The 21,144-nt window shown below is 38.7% G+C and overlaps 2 protein-coding genes across 3 annotated transcripts; both read left to right on the top strand.

The window, feature by feature from the left end:
- Positions 1 to 9,506, top strand: LOC144643171 (carbonic anhydrase 2-like). Of its 2 annotated transcripts, XM_078502348.1 has the most exons (8): positions 1 to 109; positions 3,432 to 3,464; positions 3,902 to 3,928; positions 4,143 to 4,501; positions 5,254 to 5,346; positions 5,464 to 5,536; positions 6,570 to 6,742; positions 8,462 to 9,506. In XM_078502348.1, the coding sequence occupies exons 1-8, from the start codon at positions 52 to 54 to the stop codon at positions 8,579 to 8,581; spliced, it is 936 nt and encodes a 311-aa protein (XP_078358474.1). In that variant the 5' UTR covers positions 1 to 51; the 3' UTR covers positions 8,582 to 9,506. The 2 variants fall into 2 exon arrangements, with proteins under 2 accessions (XP_078358474.1, XP_078358466.1); XM_078502340.1 differs by having other exon boundaries at positions 3,902 to 4,501.
- Positions 9,507 to 13,072: 3,566 nt separating this feature from the next.
- LOC144644228 (carbonic anhydrase 2-like) lies at positions 13,073 to 19,559 on the top strand. Its single transcript, XM_078503673.1, has 9 exons — positions 13,073 to 13,192; positions 13,752 to 14,102; positions 14,256 to 14,285; positions 15,030 to 15,056; positions 15,526 to 15,881; positions 16,735 to 16,827; positions 16,933 to 17,005; positions 18,616 to 18,788; positions 19,440 to 19,559. Exons 1-9 carry the CDS (start codon positions 13,099 to 13,101, stop codon positions 19,557 to 19,559), a joined length of 1,317 nt encoding a protein of 438 aa, XP_078359799.1. The 5' UTR covers positions 13,073 to 13,098.
- The last annotated feature ends 1,585 nt before the right edge of the window (positions 19,560 to 21,144 follow it).

The following is a 21,144-nucleotide window of genomic DNA, read 5'->3' on the forward strand; positions in this document are numbered from 1 at the left end:
CATATCCCGTGTACATCATTTGGGCCCTGCATAGCGGTCGGTCAAGTCAAGATGCACTTGCAAGGTTTTCTCGTCTTGATTTTTTTCCACTGTGCGCTCTCCCAACATGGTAAGCCTTTACAGTTTAAGAGTGACTTTTACGAACGGCCGAGCAAGAATTTGATTTCCTGGCAGAAATTGGAACATCGATTTTTCTTCGTTTTTTGCTCATTATTAGCTGTAAGGTAGATAAGAAACCTGATGTAGTTTGTTTCCCCTAGAGGTCTTCTAATTTTAAGAAAACAAAGAAAATCGATTTCGGTGGTCGAAGTCACAAATTTCCTAACTTTTAAACCCGAAATTAGCTATTTTGAACACTTCTCGCGTTCGCTTACAAAACCGCGCAGAGAAATTTGGTCACTTCCTATCAACATAAAAACTCTTTTTCTTTCGCTAGAATATAATTTCAGGGCTTTAGCGCAACTCTTCCAACTGAAAAAATGAACTGACGAGGAATGCTTTTTACGATAACAAAAATTTGAATGAAATAGTAATTTTCAACGGCAGTATTTAGCATGTGGTATAACATTATTTTTTTTTTAATTCTTGCTCAAACGTGCATACAGATATTCTTATTAAACATACCTGAGAATTGGCTCGGGTTGTTGGAAAGATTCTCACTTAGACGGCATCAAACTTCGGCAAATTTTCACAGCATGACCGTAAACTGTGTAAATACTTCTAATTGCCAAACGCACGATAATGAATGTTTTAACCCCAAATGCTCGTCTTTCCTTCTTCTTGCCGAATGTTCCATTGCAAAATTCCCTTTTCAACGAAAGAGTGAGATAAAAAAGCCAACCTGGGTCAATTAAGGTCCATTTTGATCGCAAAACCTCTTTGTCATTTTGCCACAAGATTTGATTTGTGACTTACGTGACATAATACACGTGACATGAAGCGCGATATTGTGACGTAAGTGAGTCTGCGCAGTAAGAGCTCTGGGGTCGAGAATGTCACGGAGTTAAAATAACGCAAAACAATTCTCCAGCACCGCCAACGCAGTTTGAGGAAGCAAATTGATCGTTCTGGAGTTCTGTACACACTTTCGTCAAGAGAAAAGAACCACGATAAAGGAAAATTGCTAAGGATGAAGATGCAAAAGGAATTTCGCGCTTAACAGTTGCTTTGTTGTATTTTGGAGCCAAGAAATGTTTAGCTTTCAGTTAGGCTATTTTGATCGATATCACAACATTTTGTGGGACTACGATGCATTGGTAAATATGCTGCCTTCAACAACCCGAGCCAATTCTCAGGTATGTCTTAGATAAACATTTACATGTGTGTTTAAACGACAATTGAGAAAATTTGGAGTTATACCACATATTAAATAATTCCGTTGAAAACTGCCGTTTAATTCGACTTTCTAGTATCGTGAAAAGTATTCCCCACCTTTTTAATTATTTCAGTTCGAAGAGTTTTGCTTAAGCCCTGAAATTATATTTTAGCGAATGGAAAAGAGTGTCTCTGTTGATAGAAAGCATCCAAAGTTCTCAATGTGGCTTTGTTTGTGAACGCGACGAGAGTTAACGATAGCGAATTTCGGGTTGAAAATTGTGCCACTTTGAGGCTCCGATCACGAAAACTGACTTTGGTTTTTTCTCGAAATTAGAAGACTTCTGGGGGGAACAAAATACATCAGGTTTCTTATCTACCTAAAAGCTATTAATGAGCAAAAAAATGAAGGAATTTGATTTTTAAATTTTCAGCCAGTGCAAGCGCAGTTTTTATTTAAAGTCCTTCTTAAACTCCTTAGTACTCCTTTGTTGGTTTTGAACTTGGGTCGTTTTCTCTTACCTTCTGTGAAATGAAAAGTATAAAACACTACGTCGATGAAAACGCTATGTTGAGATGTTGATCGAGATATTGGCAATAAATTTTTGCGTGTTTGTTCTCACTAAAATCCTTGCAAAAATGTGTACACTGATTTGGATACCATAAAACGTTAAAACACTTTGGGTGGCTAAACACTCTGATTGATTTTTGTCTGCTCTTGAGACGTTTTTGCAAGTTTTACCGATCATATACAGTTTTTGTAGTTCGTTTACATTAAGTAATATGTTTATTTTGTTATTATCAACAATACCGTGTGCTTCAAAGTAACAAAGGCTTCGAGACATTGCAACTGAAATAAATTTCTTCACGTACTCCAAAAAAGGTTAAATATCAGTTCAACGCGCGCGAGTCTCATCGTTTTTCGTCATTCAGAAAAGAGCAATACTGGGGTGAATATGATAATTAATAAATGATAATTGAATCTTTGCTGAATGTCCACCCAGTTCGTTCGTTTGATCGTCCGTTCGTTCGATCGTTCGTTCGTCCGATCTTTCGCTCGATCGTTCGTTCGTTCGTTCGTTCTTTCGTTCGTTCATTCGTTCGTTCGTAATTTTGTTTTTTCGTTTATTTCCTTTCTTTTGTTCTTTCATTCTTTCGTTCGTTCGTCTGTTTGTTTGTTCGTTCATTCGTTCGTTCGTTCTTTCATTAATTATTTCGATCGTTCGTTCGATTGAGTTACGAATGCCGACAGTTTGCTTTTTATGTTTCTCTGCCGTTTCTAGAATGCTCAAATCACATGTTTCTGGAAGAAGCAGACAGGTCCATGTCCTATTCAAATCCCGGGGGGATAGACTCCCATATGAAATGGACGGGGATGCTCGTCGGAAATTTTAAAAAGAACCCCTAAACGAGACCAATCTGGGTGTGGCCCAAACCTTTCTTGACCCCTAAAAGATACCAAAAAACTAAGAATGGAGTTTAAATTTGTATATTTCTTCGTGTGTAACCCTAAACGAGACCATTATGGCTAAAAATATTGGCGTTTTGGGCGTTTTTTCCCGGAACACCCTAAGCGAGACCAAAAGTCCGAAATTTACACCCCTAAGCGAGACGACGAGCATCCCCGTCACTTTCATATGCGAGTCCCCCCCCCCCCCCCCCCGGGATTCAAATGCGGCTATCAATAAATGTGACTCGGGGCTACATTCGGGATGGTACCGATTCCGTGGTGCTGCAGGCACCATGATGCCCACCGCATGTGTGCCTATGAATAAATGCGGTACCCAAGTAACCTTCCCCATCCAAAGGGCCGATAAAAGCCATGGTTTGCTTTCATGGGTCGTCTGGCTGCTGTCAGTGGTCATCTAACATAAAGGGTTCGTAACTGTGGTTGATTCTATGTGTACGAGCTCGCGCCAGCGCAATTTTGTAAGCTGCGTTACTGTGGAAACGGAGAGCAGAGTAAGCATTGCAGCTCATTTCCATAACGTTTACTGCCAACAAATAATATTGCCCGTAAACGTATTTTAAAATTATAATACGGGGTACACACCAGATTATTGTTGCAAAGTCTTGATAAGATGAGTCTATACTGACTGGTTAATAAACCTTTTTAGGTCCAGTACCAGCAGGTCCTCAACATTCTTCAGGTGAGCGAGTAGACAGGCCGTCAACCTACAATCTGTTGATCTTTACAATTAAACTTAAGCCCACACATAGTTGAGATAAGTAAAAAAAATCTTGCTCGAAACTTAACAGGTTTTTCTAACTCGTACAGATAACTGGCACCCATTTAGTCAGGTCTTCCAGACCAATACGAACTTAACAAGGGCTTACTTGACTGTGAAAAAATGATTTTAGAAAATATTTATTTTGACGGGGCATCGGAAATTTGACTATGGGATTCATGTGTCATTTGTTTGTTTGTTTTCGTTTTGTTCTTAAAATTCATTGAAGTGAACGCTAAATTGAACATTAAAAACGGAACGAGAGATTAAAATCATCTCAAGAAGATGTAACAACAAAAGGGTGAATAATGGGGTTCAACCATTTTGATTGAACATATAATGTTTTCCCTCTTTTTTAGAAAAACAATGGAAATATGGGGAAACTGGTAAAGTATAATAATATATTAACAGTTCTTGTTTGTATTAGAATCTTTGACCGTGAAAGTTTGAACTTCAAGGAAGGATGTTACTTTACTTTGTTTTGTTTGTTTAGTTTGTTACCTTTTTTCTTTCCTTTTTTTTCTTTGCTTGTTTATTTGTTTATAATTAAATGCTCAATAAATAACAGACTTAATCCAAAAAGGGTTTTAATTTTGGCAGTGTTTGAACATGGAGCTTCCATTAACGGACCAAAAGACTGGAAAAATATTTCGCAACACTGTGTCGAGAACGCCCAGTCTCCCATCAACATTGACACTAGCAAGGTCGAGAAGGATTCATATCTGATCGGTTTCCGCTTCATTCCTGATTACTTAATGGGGATTTTTACCGGCGCTTTAGTGAACAATGGACATGCCCCAACCTTCACTGTTGACAGTTCCAGAGGCTCTGCTTTACTCATCGGTGGTCCCTGGGGAGACAGCAGTGTATATATACTTCAGCAGCTTCACTTTCATTTTGGTTGTGAAGCCTCGAGAGGATCTGAACACGCTGTTGATGGCAAACTGTACTCCGGAGAGGTACACTGGTTCAATGATCATCACACTGTAGTTCAGCATCAACTCAGATTTAGGGAAATGTTCAAAACTATTGTACTCAGATAGGACTCACCACTCTTCAAAAAGACAGGTGGTCTCTTCATGTACCACCCCCCCCCCCCCCTTTCCCCGCCTTAAAAGATGGTGTCTTGTTTGTATAGCCCCACTCTATCAGGAGTAAAAACTAAGGAAAAGATTCAACCATCCTTGTGCAATTTTTTCATCAATGCAAGCTTCATGCACAAATTTTGAAGCCAATAAATTTTGTCTATTTGGCTAATCAGACAGGTGGTATCTTGCATAACCCCCTGACCCTACACAAGGGGGTCCGCGTCGAGTACATTTGTTTTGACCACTTCCCTTAGCATAGCTTGGAGCCGGGTAGATGAACCGCTAACAGCTTTCTTCTAATAACAAGCTGAAGTATTGATAGTAGTCTTGTCATTCCCAGTTTTTACGAACACTGTAAAGTTCAAAACAATGTTTTTTACCCTTGTACCTGTATTTGGTGCAATAAGGAATCGCTTATAAATATGACTAAAAGCGAATAACAATCCCCAGAATACCTTTTTTCATTGATTGGAGATCATTTTATCAGGCTAAGAATTTATCATCTGCCTTTATCGTAAAGATTTATCTGTCCCACCCATGCCCTCCACCCCGACTGACAGTAAGATTTCTACAAAAGGTGAGCTCTCTAACAAGGTTTAAATCATTTTGTTTTCTTCTTGTAGCTACATTTTGTGACTTATAACACAAAGTACGTCAATTTTGATGCTGCCGCTGACAACCCAGATGGCCTTTCTGTAATTGCTGTGTTCTTTGTGGTATGAAAACAAAAGTGCAACAATATAATAATATTTGTTTCAAACTTGGTACTTTTATAAACCGAAACACCACGCCAGAAAACCCATGCTTTCATATTTTATTATGTTCAAATGAAAGATAATGGTGGCGACGAATCAAACGCTGAGTGGCAAAAGCTAACCACCGCCATGAAGCAGATAGCTAAAGCAGGTATGACTTTATGAACCTGTTTTCCTTATTTTTCTTTGACACAAATGGTCAGACATTAACCTAACGGGGTTTTTGTTATACTGTGTCTGTCTTTGTCTGATCTGTCTGTATTTCTCTCTGTTTTGTCCGTGTGTCTGTCTGTCTGTCTGTCTGACTGTCTGTCTGTCTTTTTGCAGACCAAATCTTGGTAAATACTGCATCGAACAACACCATTATTTATGGTCACTTGGTAAAAACATTCCCCTACGTAAGCAATGCCCAACGTTGTTTCACATCACACAAGTTTCTCGTTTGAGCTACATTATTGTGTTACATCACACAGGTATACACTCAGATATACACTCATCTACAACAGCTCCACTTAGGCCCATTCGAGTGGAATATCAATTATACCTCCAGTCGCTTAAATGCACCTTACTTAAACCGGAGTTAACCAAAAGAAGTGTACAATGGGCCACATTGCTTTATTGCTTTACCCACATTGCTAAGCCCCACGGGAAAAATGGGGTATGGGGTAGGTCTTGCAAGGGCTCACTCGATTGGCTCGCTACCCTTTTAGAGAACATGGGAACAAAAAACAAGAACAATGCCCCTCAGTAGCTGCAAAGACAATAGCAACTGTTACACTAGAGATCCAATAAAATAAAAAAACTTAATTTTGGCAGTTTGTCGATCCAGAGAACTCCAAAACACATGTGTGATTTTCAATTTTAAATCTTATTCTTATTTAAATATAATATCGTTTATTTTAGTTTATTACAATGTAATATTAATTTCTCTTAGGTAGGTAGTTAGCCACACGTACACACGACCCCTCAAGCATGTATTTGCTTTAAAACAGATCGTGGTTAAATAAAGGTTTATTATTACAGCTTATCAGTGCCGCTACACTACCGAAAACATTCCGGGACCAGTATCTATATAAAACAAACAACTTTCAAAATTGGAAATCAGTGAGTGGCCGAAGATAAAAGATGGAAGGTGGAAGATTTAATTAAAGGCAATCGTTATTGTTTCAAATGTTATTTCACAGATAGCAACAAAAAGGTACCAATGAACTTGAACCTGTACAACTTGGTACCTCAGCTGCGTGATCTGTCAAGGACATCCTTCTACTCGTATAAGGGATCTCTGACAACTCCTCCTTGCCACCAATCTGTAAACTGGATTGTGCTACAATATTCAGTTTCCACCAGTAGAGAAGTGGTAAGTTCACTTAGTATAATCGTTATTGTTCTTGTACATACCGTAAGACTTCTTTTAAGCCCTCAGGGGATTTTTTCCTTTTTAAGACCTGAGAGAACGGAACTTATTTCAAATCATATATCCGTTAGCGTACTTGTAAAAGAAATAAAGTGGACTTTTCCGGGTTTAAGATTTATTCGAGCTATAGGATAAGTGCATTTCGTCTAAAATTAATATAAAGCCAATAACTAACCACTAAAGTCATTTTCTTACTTTCATTGTTCGAATTAGTCTACAACACATGTGTAACCAAGCTTTTGTTGAACCGAAAAGTCCTGAATTCTGACTGAATGCTAAATTAATTTGCATTTGATGTTACGGCGAAATAATAATATCATATCACTGGGTAGGAAAAACTTTTACCGTTGCTAGGAGATTTTGGTTTTTGGCCAAACACTAAACCGAACAAACAATGGGTACTGTTTCTCAATTTCGTGTTGAGCTCGTAAGATCAATAGGCACTTTCAATCCCCTAGTTAGGTATGAAAAAGGCGACAAACTTGAGCCTTTCCCCACATGGACGGTTATGCAAAAAAGTTTGGCAACCGGAAATGAATTTTGGATTATTTTGGAGGTGTTCGCGGCTGAACGGCGGAAAAAAATTGCAAATTTCGGACAGCTTTCTGGTCGTTATTTTTGAAGGCTTTCGCTATGAAGTTAGCTGGAGTTTTTTTAAGTTGCCTTAACAAGCAACGAGTGGCACGGGAAAGCACAGTTCAATTCTATGCGTATGTTTGACTCTCGACATTGGCACGTCCGATTTTGACAGGAAAATAAAGAAAAGTTGTAAGAGTGAGCGAGCCTGTATTATTTCATTTTTTTTCCAAATGTGATGTTAATAGTTCTTAACTCCAATTCATACTCCCAAAATTCAGCCATTCAATTAAGCAAGACTCCAACGACTCCGGGTAAACTCATGTTCACTACATCCCACTCCCTCCTTTGGAGACCCCCCAGTTGGGCCACCTTTACCTTCCATATGGGGAGATGGCCACCTTTGGATCTTACGAGCTTCACACGATCGAAGTAATTATTTTCCTACCCATGTTATTATGTACATAGTACCAAATGCAAATAAGCCTACAGTGTAGCTGTAGGCATACCTACCACCAAAGGAGATGGTTTTATTTCGTGGATTGGGCACGGGCACTGCAATTGCAAATTAGTTTAGCATCCAGGACTTCTCGGTTCAATAAATGCTTGGTTACCCATGTGTTGTGAACTAATAGCGAGGCGTGCGAGGTCTAAAAAAAATTGCAAATGAATATAACCGCCAGAAGGCTCAAAAAACATCAGTGTGTTCTGAGAGAAATAGAAGAAATCTAGGCGAACTTTTTGTTTTATAAAAGTGCTTTAGAAATACCGGCTGCTTTAGAAAGTGTCTTTGAAAAATCGTCCCCCATTTCGGTTTTTTTGTCTGAGTCTTGTCTGAGTCGGGACGTCACTCACACGCTATGCTATTCGAACAACGAAAGAAGACGAAGACTTTGGTGGTTAGTTATTGGCTTTATATGTAGACGAACTCCACTTACCCCATAGCTCATGCTGTAGCCCAAAGAAACAGTCCGATGTTTTTGAATTGAAAATCAAAATAAACATGTTGTACATATCACAACAGGGGCATTTTTTCATAATCTTCTGCCAATGTTGCAGGCGAACTGTGTTTTTTCTTTCTTTCAGATGGTTGCGATGAGAAGTCTGCACAATCACGAGGGTCACTCAATGTGCGACAACTTCAGACCCACCCAGCCTCTGAATGGACGTATTGTCTCTAAATACTCAAGACACCTGTTCGGCTAATTTCCAACAGTCTGGTCTACATCAGTTGTAGATGTTTATTGCTGTCAATGTTCATTAGCTTGTATACTAACCAGAAAAGTTTTGGTTACACCACACTAGTTAAACTTGATTTCCCCAAAATAATTTCCGGTAGATAAACTTAGCTACGGTTATATGGTGTATTGACCTATGAAAATAAAGGTTACACGTACCTAGAGGAACCAAGAATAAGCAATATGCTCGAATGATCTTTGAACATTGATCTTCAGCACGCACATGGTGCACCTAGGAAAAGGCTAATTAGCCGATCACGCACTGCACGTGCACTGTCCAAAACTCGACTTCTCATTGGCGGGCTTACCTGGGAAACTTGACGATCCTACATGGGTCAGGTTACAAGAGGCCATTTTACCTAGGAAATACAAGGTTTACCTGGGAAAACTAGGTTTTCACAAGTAACCGATTTTAACTCGGAAAAAATTATCAACTGAGGTAAATTTATCTGGTTGAGTGACTGAGAACAATCTTAATTTCCCCACGCAGGTAAAACCCAAGGTGTTTTGTAAGGTCATTCAGGTACCCCAGGTAAGTCTACCAATGAGAAGGCAAGTTTAGAGCCTGGTGTAGAACCTGTTCAGCTAATTAATTGTACGCCAGACGAACCATTAGCACTAACTTTGAGTCGTGAAGATGGATGATAAATGGATTCTTATAGTCCTTAGGTGTGAGTATTGAACTTGAACAGAAAATGGCCTCGTGTAACCGTAGCTAATATGTTTCCTTTAACGCACTCATTCCCGGTATTGTGGCGTTAAGATATTAGTAACAAGTAACACAGAGGGTTTTTGTAGCCCCGTCTATATTCAGTACGTTTTCCGCACCTTTCCGCACCTTGCAGGACCTTAACCCTGTATAAATAATTTAAATAAACGTAAATAAGTTTTCAGTACGCGTGACGTTTATTTAACAAATAGATTCCATTTTGCCGAGACGGTCTGTTCAGTTAAAGAGGACAGATGACGTCAAAATGTTGCGAGAACAAAAACGAGGCGGGATCGCGGAATGACGCGAGTACCATGAAAATATGTAGTCAAGACTTATTTTCTCTTGATGTACTAGTAAATGAATGGAGGACAAAAACCCCGAGTACGTTTAATATCGCTGACTAACGTTTCTTCGATAGCTGAATGCCCGACATGGCGGGCAAAGCTTAATGAGATTCCCCACTATTCTGACACTATGCTGAGATGGGGGGATGGCCCGTTTTTGAATTGACTGATTCATAAAGGTTCTGCTACAATTAATTAGATTAATAATTAATGTTGGCAGCTTTTAAAATTGTCTTGAAAGTTGCTTTCGCGAGACACCATGCAGTGACATCCGTTTCCGTTTGTTTTCGCTTCCTTTTCCTTTTCTGTCCCTTTAGTTCATTTTCGCTTGGATGAGCTTACCTAATTGTGCGGAACAAGAATTGATCAGAAGAATATAAATGCGGTTAGAAAGAAGAGTGCGCGTCATTGAAAAAAAAGCAATTAGGTTTAAGTCCTTGTTTTACTGACGGGTGTCTCGAGAACTAAGACCTTAGGCATCAAAAGCTGAGACTCTGAGGTTTTTTATGTACAAATGCCTATTTTTAAAAACATTAATGTTGTGGTACGATCGGTTTCGATTAATAATAAATGCTGGCAGATTAATCGTGCATAGAAACTTGTCTTCGTGAGACACCAGTGACGTCTAGTCTGTTTCCGTTTGTTTTCGCTTTCGTCCGTGCGATATTATTGATATCTACTGATGAATACACTTTGCTTTTGTTTAAAAACAATAGAGACCTATTAACTTTGTTCTGAGTCACGTTTGTGCGTAAACAGGGCTGATATCAAAATAACAACTTTTCTTCGGCATTTGCAAAACATTAAGGTTAGACAGTCAATTTGGTAGCAACAACATAAACGCCTACGTTACAAATTAAAGGACATACACTATTGATCGCTAACGGGAACACTCGCCGAAATATAAAATACGTCACAATTGTGCTGAGAAAGCAGTTAAACTAGACAGGTCAACGCAAGAGCAATTTTAAAGTAAATGACTTGCCGGATCACAAATTTATATGGAATACAAAGCTTCCACGTTACAATCTAAGAACCAGAGTGTATTTGCCTACCGAAGACATTCTGGCATCTATCTAGTTGCAACAATTCTCATGCAAAGCTTTTATCTAACTCGTCCCAGTCCTCTCTTATCCGAAGGGAGCAAGCACCGACGACTTGCAGTTGTCTCAAAAGACAAAACTAAGGACGAGTCAGCTGCTTACATGCAGTTGTCAAAAAAAGCAGAGTAACTTTAGCCTCGGACTAATAAGCTTATTCATACCCCCAATTAATTACCTTATTGTTACTTATTTTCGCGGGAATTAATTTTCGCGATTTTTTGAAAATCGCGGAAATAAAGACCCGCGAAAAGTGTTTGCTTTTGTTTTGTTTTGTTTTTTTTTTAATGTAATTACGTATTTTTTTGCCAAATCGCGAAAATTAAGTCCCGAGAAATATGCCCGTTTTATTTTGCGAAATTATGTTCCCGCGAAAATAAGTAACAATAAGGTAGGTTATTAGACCCGCCATCTTAGAACCACCATCTTGGATTTTACTATTTTCTTAAAAAGTCCAAAATAACGGAAATAAATACAAAATCAAGCCAAAAATGCTAATAGAATGTAAAAATTATGTCTTTTTGCAATTTCATTTAAGAAAACTGGAAATATTGAGAAATTACTAAGCGTTCTACCATCATACTGAGTAACCCTCGAAGGAGGGGTGGCATTCCCCTCCCCTTCCCCCCCTTTTACGCCCGAGGGTTAGTGCCCGATGAAGAAGAGGGACGTGCTCTCGGTTGAAGTGGTATCCGTATCCGTTTGTTACCTTGTATTTACTCAATTCCGTTTCCTTAAGCTTACATTAATGACCAGAAAAAAAGACCGCACTTCAATCATAAATACTTTTTACATAAACATTAACTTTCACGTGTCTCTTCTGTTTCTTTGTTTTGTTTTGTTTTATTTTGACCCAGGTGAGCCTGTAAGGGCACAAATGAAGTGTCTGCAAAAAGGTGCAGCCGCTGTTAAAATTGTATCGGTTTTCTTCTTATTTCCGTTTCCGTTGCTTTTCCATTCATCCCATGATCAGTTTCTGTTGGCTTTCAAAGATCTTTTTGACAATGGCTATTAACCACTTGAAAGTGTTCCAAAGGAAACGGATGTTTTTGTAATGGAGTCGTGCACGGCCACTAAGGGTATCGCGTATTGTTTTCAAACAATAACATGTTCTTATGAAGTTTATGAAAACTTCTCAGCACTTACGTGTTTTCTCATTCTGTAGCTAATGTTCGGCTGATAACAGCAAGACAAGATGCTATTCGCAGTCGTACTAGTCTTGGCGTCACTCCCATGTTCGTTCGCATTTGGAGGTAAATATTTCATTTAATAGTTGAACGGTACTTTTTTATAAGGCCATTCTTTTAATCCATAGGTGTGAGCGCCCTCTAGTAGTTAACCCTATTCAGACCGGGCTTTTTTGGACCTTCTCAGACCGGGGGGCTTCGGAAGCCCCCCTATGTAACTTCCAGAATATTTAAGCAATCACCATGAAACTTATAGGATTATTTTATGTCCGAAACTCTTTCTTTTGGTATACGTCACGTGGGATGGTGACGTCACATCAAGTGACAATTACATCATGATGTCAAAACAGCCGCCATCTTGGATTTCAAAATTTTTCCAAAATGCCAGAAAACTACCCAAAATCACTGCAAAGTACTCAAAACAAATAAAAATGTGCTTTAAACCCGTAAAAATGTAAAACTAATTCCATTTAAGTTGATTTTTATTAACAGAAACACGAAAAATTACAAATTTGGAAAAACATGCCTGTCAAAATACCGTTGCCATAGTGATGTCAAGTTCCTGACACATCATCCAACCCTACCAAATTGTTGCCAGATAAATTTTAGGAAAACTCAGAAAGTTTGGCAGCGTTTGGTTAAATCTTAAAAAAGTTATAAAAGTTCAAACTCAGCGCGGGCCTCAAAAGCCCCCCCCCCCCCCCCGGTCTGAATAGGGTTAAACAGTGACTCAACTTGATTTGCTTTTAAACAGCTTGAATTTTCACTTTTTCATGTGATCAAATGAGCTGCTTAATCAATGATCGTAAAGTATGTCTTATTGGCCGTCTAAATTTTTGTTAACATTTCGTTGCACTTTGCTCCAACTTATGCATTTTTAAAGTTTCTAAATCTTAACTTCGAAATCATGCGAACTACGTTCAATTAGTGCCACTCACACCCTAACCCTAAGGTGATAAGCTTCTGGTTAAATATATGTGTATCGAATATTCAAGTGTCTAAAATTATATCAACTTCTAGAAACAAATGGTCACAATATTAAGCAACGAATTGTAAAAATTGTAAACCGTTTGAGGCGTTTTGACTCCTAAGTGCGTTGGTAATTCAATATGAAAGAAAAAAATAAATCAATGTAAACCAGTATGACATGGAGTATACTGAAAAATGGCTATGATTTGTTTGTTTGTTTGTTTTTATCAGGTCAATTTCCAGTCCAAGGTTTCGTTAACGCTCAAGGTAATTACCACTACCTCGCAAATGTAAAGACATATACTTATTATTTCTCTTGCTACTATATCTCTATAATGATGGCAAAATAATAATAATAGTAACAATAATGGTTGTAATAATAAGTAGCCGTATACTGAATCAGATGTATTCCGTCTGCTCCAAAACAAAAGAAAACCGACCGCTGAGTGACCATTTTTTTTTATTTTTATTTTCATTTTTTTGTAACCGTTTGGAAACGACAAAAAAACGTTTACGGATAACGAACTAAAAATTAATCGATTGAATCATCATAAACTTGGCTTTTAGCTGCTCCATCTATTGAAAGATTCTCACTTCTGAGCCTTGCCGCCTATTCTAAAACTAGACATTGGACTTCATATTCTCGGTTTACTTTCGTTCGTTCGTACGTTCGTTCGTTCATTCTTTCGTTCTTTCGTTCGTTCGTTCGTTCGTTCGTTCGTTCGTTCGTTCGTTCGTTCGTTCGTTCGTTCGTTCGTTCGTTCGTTCGTTCGTTCATTCATTCATTCATTTCACATATCATCAATTTTTTTGCCTTTGTTTCTAGAATGCTCATCCCACCAATTTCTGGAAGGAGCAGACAGGTTAGACAGCGCCCCCGGAGGTTTTCAAGAGGACTTTTTCCTGCAGTATGGATGGTACCGATTCCGTGGGGCAGCAGGCAATATGATGCCTACTTCATGTACACCCGTGAACAAGTGTGGAACCCAGGCAACAGGCTGGCTTCAGGGCCGACATCCTTCCCAAGCTGAAGGCGCAATTTCAGCCACAGTGTGTTTTCATTGGACAACAAGTTGCTGTGATTTTTCAACGTCCATTCAGGTTCGTAACTGCGGTTCATTCTACGTGTACCAACTCCCGAGGACGGGTTTTGGTCTGCGTTACTGTGGAGCACAAGGTAAGAAATGAAATGATTTTCATAACGTTTTAATATCCAATTAAAAATTTAATATCCAGTTAAAAAAGAGACACGGTGTGCATACAAGATTACTGGTTAAGTTTTGATAACAAGACAAAAGTCAATACTGATGGGTAAATGGTTCTTCTGTAGGTTCAGTATCAGGTCTCCCGCATCCTTCAGGTGAGTGTTCATACACTGGAAAGTAGAGAATTAACTCGAATGTAAATTTTACGCGCTGGAAAATAACCCAGCAATTTACGGAGAGTAAGCCCTAGAAAGGAAGTCGGAGACCACACGAGGAAAAGAGAAATCCCTTTACTTCAGTGGTATTCGAACCCACGACCTCCTGATTAGATCACCGTCAGCCTAGTACCCAGGCGTTCCCTTCCCACTTATCGATTTGGCGCGAAATTTTGGTGACACCCGTTCCCAGGCCCTTACGTGGACCCAGCGCTCGCCCGAGAGAGGAGGAGAACGCCTAGGGACTAGGCTGGATCACCGTTGCTTTACTGACTGAGCTACGAGGTCAGACGGGAGCAGGTCGTGGGTAATCAGGTAGTAATGGCAAGATAGATATTTAGGGTGCAATTGTGAAATGCAATGTTTGGCCACGAAGCACTGGTACTAGAATCTGCAACGTAGGAAATCAACTCCATCTGTTGATCAGTCTACTGTTTTTGATCTATAAATAAAATATATCGCGTGTCGCTGCTCGAAACCTAACGGTTCTATTTTGGCATGCGGTAAGAAACAACTGGAGATTTGAAATCCTCGCCTTTAGTAAGTTGAGAAATTTTTTAAGGGTTTTTGAAGCATGCAGCAAGCCATGAAATGAAAATTTGTGTTGATTATCTTAGCTCGATGTTTAGAGGGACGAGGGAATTAAAATGCTTATTTTTGGTCTTTCCACTTCTCTCTTTATAGAAAAGCCATGGAAGTACGGGGAAACTGGTAACTATGTATACTTTTTTGTTATAAAGTTTTAAGGTCTACAATCAGCCCATTTCGCTCCAGTAGTAGAGTCCATAAAACACGGCAGATGTGTGCACATTTCCTAGGGCAATGTTTAATTGTTCATTTGACCGTTAAAAATAATGATTATCCATCAGTATAGTAAATGAGTGATTGTGAACTTAAAAACTGGATGTCACCTCAAACTCTCCCGTAGCTTGCTACAGCCAGACCAATTTGACCAATTTGAAGACTCCAAACAAAAAACGACTACTATGTGCAGCTAACATAACTTAACATGACATGACATGACATTATATTACATGACATGACATGGCATGACATGACATGACATGACATGACATGACATGACATGACATGACACAACATGACATGACATGACATACCATACCATCAAAATTCGATTGTATGACCAATAACTTGACAGTTTAAATTTCTCGTTTTGCAGTGTATGGTTTTGGGTCTACCGTTTACGGTCCCAAAGACTGGAACGTGGTTTCGGCACACTGTACCGGGAATTCCCAGTCTCCCATCAACATTGTCACCAGCACAGTTTATGTATTTCCATATCAAAGCGTTTTCCGCTTTACTCCTGATAACGTAATGGGAAGTGTCAGTGGTGAGCTGGTCAACAATGGACATTCTCCAACCTTTACAATTGACAAGTCCAGAGGCACTGCGTTACTTACCGGGGGTCCCTGGGGTAACAATGTATATAAGCTTGAGCAGCTTCATTTTCATTTTGGTTGTGACGCCTTGAAAGGATCTGAACACACTGTGGACGGGCAAGCATACTCCGGAGAGGTACATGAGTTTAAAGTTGTTTTAAATAATTGTACCGTAAATTAATTGAAGTTCAGCAGCAACTCGGATCTAAACTTTAAACGGCTTTCTGTCATTTTGTTCAAGACTATAATTTTTGATATTAATTTTATTCTTACGGATCGTAAAGAAAATATTTGTTTTTACTTTCGTTCTGATATCTCAACTTCAGGGTGGTTAATTTCGTTCAGAGCGAACATGCCAACTTAGTTTTGAAAATTGTCAACTAGACTACGGAGGTTTGTTTAGTTTTGTTTGTTTTTGTCTATTCGCATCGTCATTCGCCAGTAGTATCCAATTTGTGCAATTTACCGATATATTCTGCCGGAGTGAATCGTGAAGGTGTAGAGCTTATGTCGGTGTGCTGGTTTTATCACAGGTAACTATGTGAGTTTGTATAGATGTAGATGTTCGTATAGAGTTTGTGTAGATGGCGAGCAATCAACTATAGTACAGTCAAACGCCACTTTAAAAACAATAATTACTGCTTTCATGGCCTTTTGTGCTTGCACTTAAAGCGTATAACAAAGTTATTAAAATGGATATACCTTGGCTGGAGTTCATGTGGGGCTACAAACGTCATCATTTTAAAAGGCTAAATATTCTGGTTTTAACTTATAGCCAATGCCCCTCTCGCCCCAGCCCATCATCACAGTACGTAGCTACGTAGACTCAATGGATTAGTACAAACCAAAATCTAACATTAATTGTTGTTCTCTTTCTATCTTCCGTTATACCTCTTTTACTGTTTTCTTGACCATTTCCTTCAATAAAAGTTTCTACGAAATGGAAACTGTCTGTAGCTTGATTTAATCATTTTCTTTCCTTTTTGTAGCTTCATCTGGTGGCGTATAACACAAATTACCCCGATTTTGATTCTGCCGCTGTTGAGCAAGATGGCCTGACTGTAATTGGCGTTTTGCTTTATGTATGGAAAAACTTTGTCACAATTTGAACTCATAATTGATGCCTTTTAAAATGACAGGTCCCGCAAGCAACTAATGCTTCAAATATTCTATTGTGTTAAATAAAGGATAATAATGGCGACCCATGGAATCCTGAGTGGCAGCAGTTAAGCGTTAGAATGGGGCAGATAACCAATGCAGGTATGACTTTATGTTTATCTAGCCATATATGGATAATTCTCCTTATAGACCACATAATTATTTAAAGTTTTCTTTAACGATACTAATTTTTCAAGAAAGTTTTTCCTTTCATAAACTTCAAGATCGTACGAAAAATGCAGTCTAAGCGCATAAACTGGCTCACTGTTCATTCGAAGATTAAGAATTGTATCTTTTCTATAGCGCATAGAGGCGAGCCGTAGCATTTCAGATTTTGTTTGATTAATTTTTAGACCAGAGCAATTTTCAAAAAGCGATGGTAAATCAAATAAATTGGCCACTGATTGGGCATCAGAAAGAAGTGCAGTTGTGTCATCTGCATATTGCGAAAGCTTGACTTCTCTATGTTTTTGTATTTCAATTCCTTTTATTTCGTTCCATCGTCTGATTCGTTGCACCAGTATTTCCATGGCGATAACCAACAATGTGCCTGAAAGCGGGAACCCCTGACGCACTCCGCGTTCTAGTTGAAAGTGTTTAGACGCGTGACCGTTATTCATAACGCAACTCGAGATGTTCCTATAGAACACTTTTATCCACTGTCGAAGGTCAGGACCGAAATTAAACGTTTCAAGACATTTATGAATAAATTTTCACTCAATCGAGTTAAAGACTTTTTCAAAGTCTAAAAACACTGCATTCCCTGGGATATCCTTCTGTTTAGTGAAATGCATTGTGTCTGCTATTAGCCTGATGCTCTCCCCGATAAACTTTCCTTTTACGTACCCAGATTGGCCAGGGTGTATTATGTTCGGTAATATTTTTTCCAAACGCATAGCAATAGTTTTTGTTGTAATTTTGTAGTCCACATTCAGTAACGATACAGGTCTCCAGTTTTTTAAATATTCGGTGTTCTTTTTTTCTTTTTTGGAATTAAAGATATAATACATTGACGTTGGGAAATAGAAAGACTTCCATTTTGGAAGGCGTAATTGAAGCTATTTACCATAATTATAAGAACCTAGTATATTGACATCGATGTTGAACCTTATGTCGATTTTTATGAGGAAACTGATTACTATTCTTTTAGGCATAATAATAAGTTAACTCTAAATATGAGATATGAAAGAACGAACGTCCTTAAATATTCTTATTTTCATAGAGTAGTAGGAACATGGAATTCGCTTCCCATTTTCATTCGTGAGGCAACAAGTGTGAACTCTTTTAAAGCATTAGTTAAAAAGTTATTTATTACTATTATAATTTCATTTTCTTTGTATTTTTATCTTAGTACCTTAGGTGATCTGCTTTAATATGGAGTCTTTGACTCTTTTGCAGTTCATCCTTTGGCCTTTGTTTTCTTAAGCCATAAATTGTAATAAATAAAATAAATAAATATCCCAAAAGCAACGATGAAATTCAGGGGTAAGGACAGGTCCCGTAAGCAACTTCACTTCAATGTGTTTGTAACATTTGTGCAACAAAAGTCAGCGAGAGAGGTGAAAGAGAGCTAATGTGGTACGAGCTATGTTTTCACGGGCTATATAATTACCAATAGACCAATAATTGCTAGTCCACTAACGTTTTCCATCTCTAGATTAGTTTATCCACGAGTTCCCCATAGGTGTCTGATTTCAAATGTTATTTCACAGATAGCAACATTAAGGTCCCAATGAACTTGAACCTGTACAACTTGGTACCTCAGCTGCGTGATCTGTCAAGGACATCCTTCTACTCGTATAGGGGATCATTGACAACTCCTCCTTGCCACCAGTCTGTCAACTGGATTGTGATGCAATATCCGATTCCCACGAGTAGAGAAGTGGTAAGATCACATACCGTTATTGTTATTGTTGTACATACCGTAAACGCCCTATTACCCCCCCCCCCCCACCTCCCTCCCCCTCACAGTGACGAGAGATCTTTTTCTTTTTAAAGATCTTATGAAGAATGGCGATGGGGGTAATTTTAAATCATATATCAGCTAGGGAAAAATTAAGTTGACTTTTTATTGTTTTGCACCTGTTTGGTAAAACATTGTCATAAAATAGCAACAATTATCTGTGATAAAATAATGAATAAATCTGAAATCATATATTTAAACTGCGGATGAAGAATAAATGAAGAGAAGATGCTGACTGCGAGGATCTTCTCTTTATTTAATTATAAGTGAAGTAGCCATTCGAATGGCCGTGAGGAATCATGTGTCACGCGGCAGCAACGTAAGATAACAACAAGGCTCAAGAAATAAATTTAACATTTAGCATAACATGTTACTTTACTATCACATGCACAGTACAAACATGACGTGCTACTATGTACTACCATGATAATCACGTTACTGTAGCCTGAAGGAACAGTCCGATCGTTTTGAACTGAAAATCAAACTAAAAAATTGTACATGCCAAATCAAAGGCATTGACATTATCTACTGTTAATGTTACAGGCAAACTCTTTCTTTTTTTCTTTCTTTCAGATGGCTGCGATGCGAAGTCTGCACAATCACGAGGGTCACTCAATGTGCGACAACTTCAGACCCACGCAGCCGCTGAACAGACGCACTGTCTCTAAATACTCAGGACCCCAGTTCGGCTAATTCCCAACAGTCGGGTCTACAGATGTTAATTCAGTGTTGTCAATGTTTTGTAGCTTATATACTAACGGTAACATAATTCATTTAAAAGACTTATTCTCGGTATTGTGGTATACACGTATCAGTAACAAGTAACGCAGACGCCATTTGTAATCTATATTCAGCACGATTTGCGCACGATTTATACTGCAGGTCCTATACCCTAGCAACAGGACTGCCCACCTTCAAGAATAGGAACAGGAAAATTAAAAGCAAGATGGATGTTTAACAATTAGTAAAAACTAACTACAAAATGCGGGGGGACGATCGACTTAGGCATAACGAATCTACATCACATAATTCGCTGGGTCAGTCATGCAATTGCAGTTTGTCGCCGGTGACAGCCCGTAAAGTTTATTGGTTTGTTATTTGGAAACAAGCAATTTTAGACAAAAGCCTTGCTCCAATTTTTTTACTATTTTCTGTTTTTAAGTTTGAATTAACACGAATTTTTCATTTTTCACTCTTCCTTTTACGATGAATACTCATATTGCATTCTACGATTCATTTAAATAATTAAAATAAAAGGTAGTTTTCAGTACGAGTTTTACGTTTGTGTCTTCTTTAGTAAATATCAGGCCACAGAACACGAACATCTTGCACGTTTTCACTCCAAACTTCGAGGCAACGAAAACCGGAAGTAGCGTTGACTTTTTTCGTTTGACCGCTGTGAAGGTGCATGGTTCATCATCGCCAGGGTTTACCTTCGGTTTCTGTGGCAAGATGTTTGCAACTGCTGCTACTGCTAAATGGGATGCTAGTCCATTGCAGATAGCCACCACTCTCACCCCCTCTGGCCCAACTTTCCAGTATATATATTTACACGTAAGGGTATAGCATCACAGTGTCTAACTTCACCCTTTCAGTTAGTATAAAGTGTCCTGACCAATGGATAACACAAATACAACGGCCCCGTCCAGGGCTCGAACTCGATCCTCTCGAGACAGAGTCCAGCGTACTTAATAAGATTAGGTCACCGCCCCTCCCTGTTCAGAGCCGCTATGTACGTTGTCAAAATTTTACAATGCCATGTACAGCTCCGATTTAAAAACGAACGGTTTCCGGCGCTTTAAAACAAAGAATTCAAAAAACAGGATTTCTACCTCTTTGAAACCCCTATGATCAGACCCTACTGCAATTATTTATTACTTCCGGGTCCAGATACTAATGGTGTCCGGTATATGCGCTTGTATAGCCTCTCCGCCAGACCGTTACGATACATGACTTTCGTACCACTTGCATCAGACACTCAAGTACCATACGTTTTTTAGCAGATGACTTTGAAAATCCTTTTATCTCGTGCTAAATTAAAGGCAAATTCATGACGTTTCTGTAATAGATCAAAAACGAGTGCGAGTTTTTCATCAGGGGTTCCAAACACCGAGAAACAGATGAAAGCACGACGCCGAAGGCGGAGTGCTTTTATTGTTTCGAGGTGTTTGGAACCCCTGATGAAAAACGAAGCACGAGTTTTTGAGCTGGCTTCTCAAACTAGCATGAGAATTTTTTTCGAAGAATAGGCAATAGACCAATTTCGATATTTTAAAAT

Source organism: Oculina patagonica, chromosome 1, assembly GCF_052425735.1.
Source record: "Oculina patagonica isolate OP01 chromosome 1, crgOcupat, whole genome shotgun sequence".
Classification (NCBI taxonomy): domain Eukaryota; kingdom Metazoa; phylum Cnidaria; class Anthozoa; order Scleractinia; family Oculinidae; genus Oculina; species Oculina patagonica.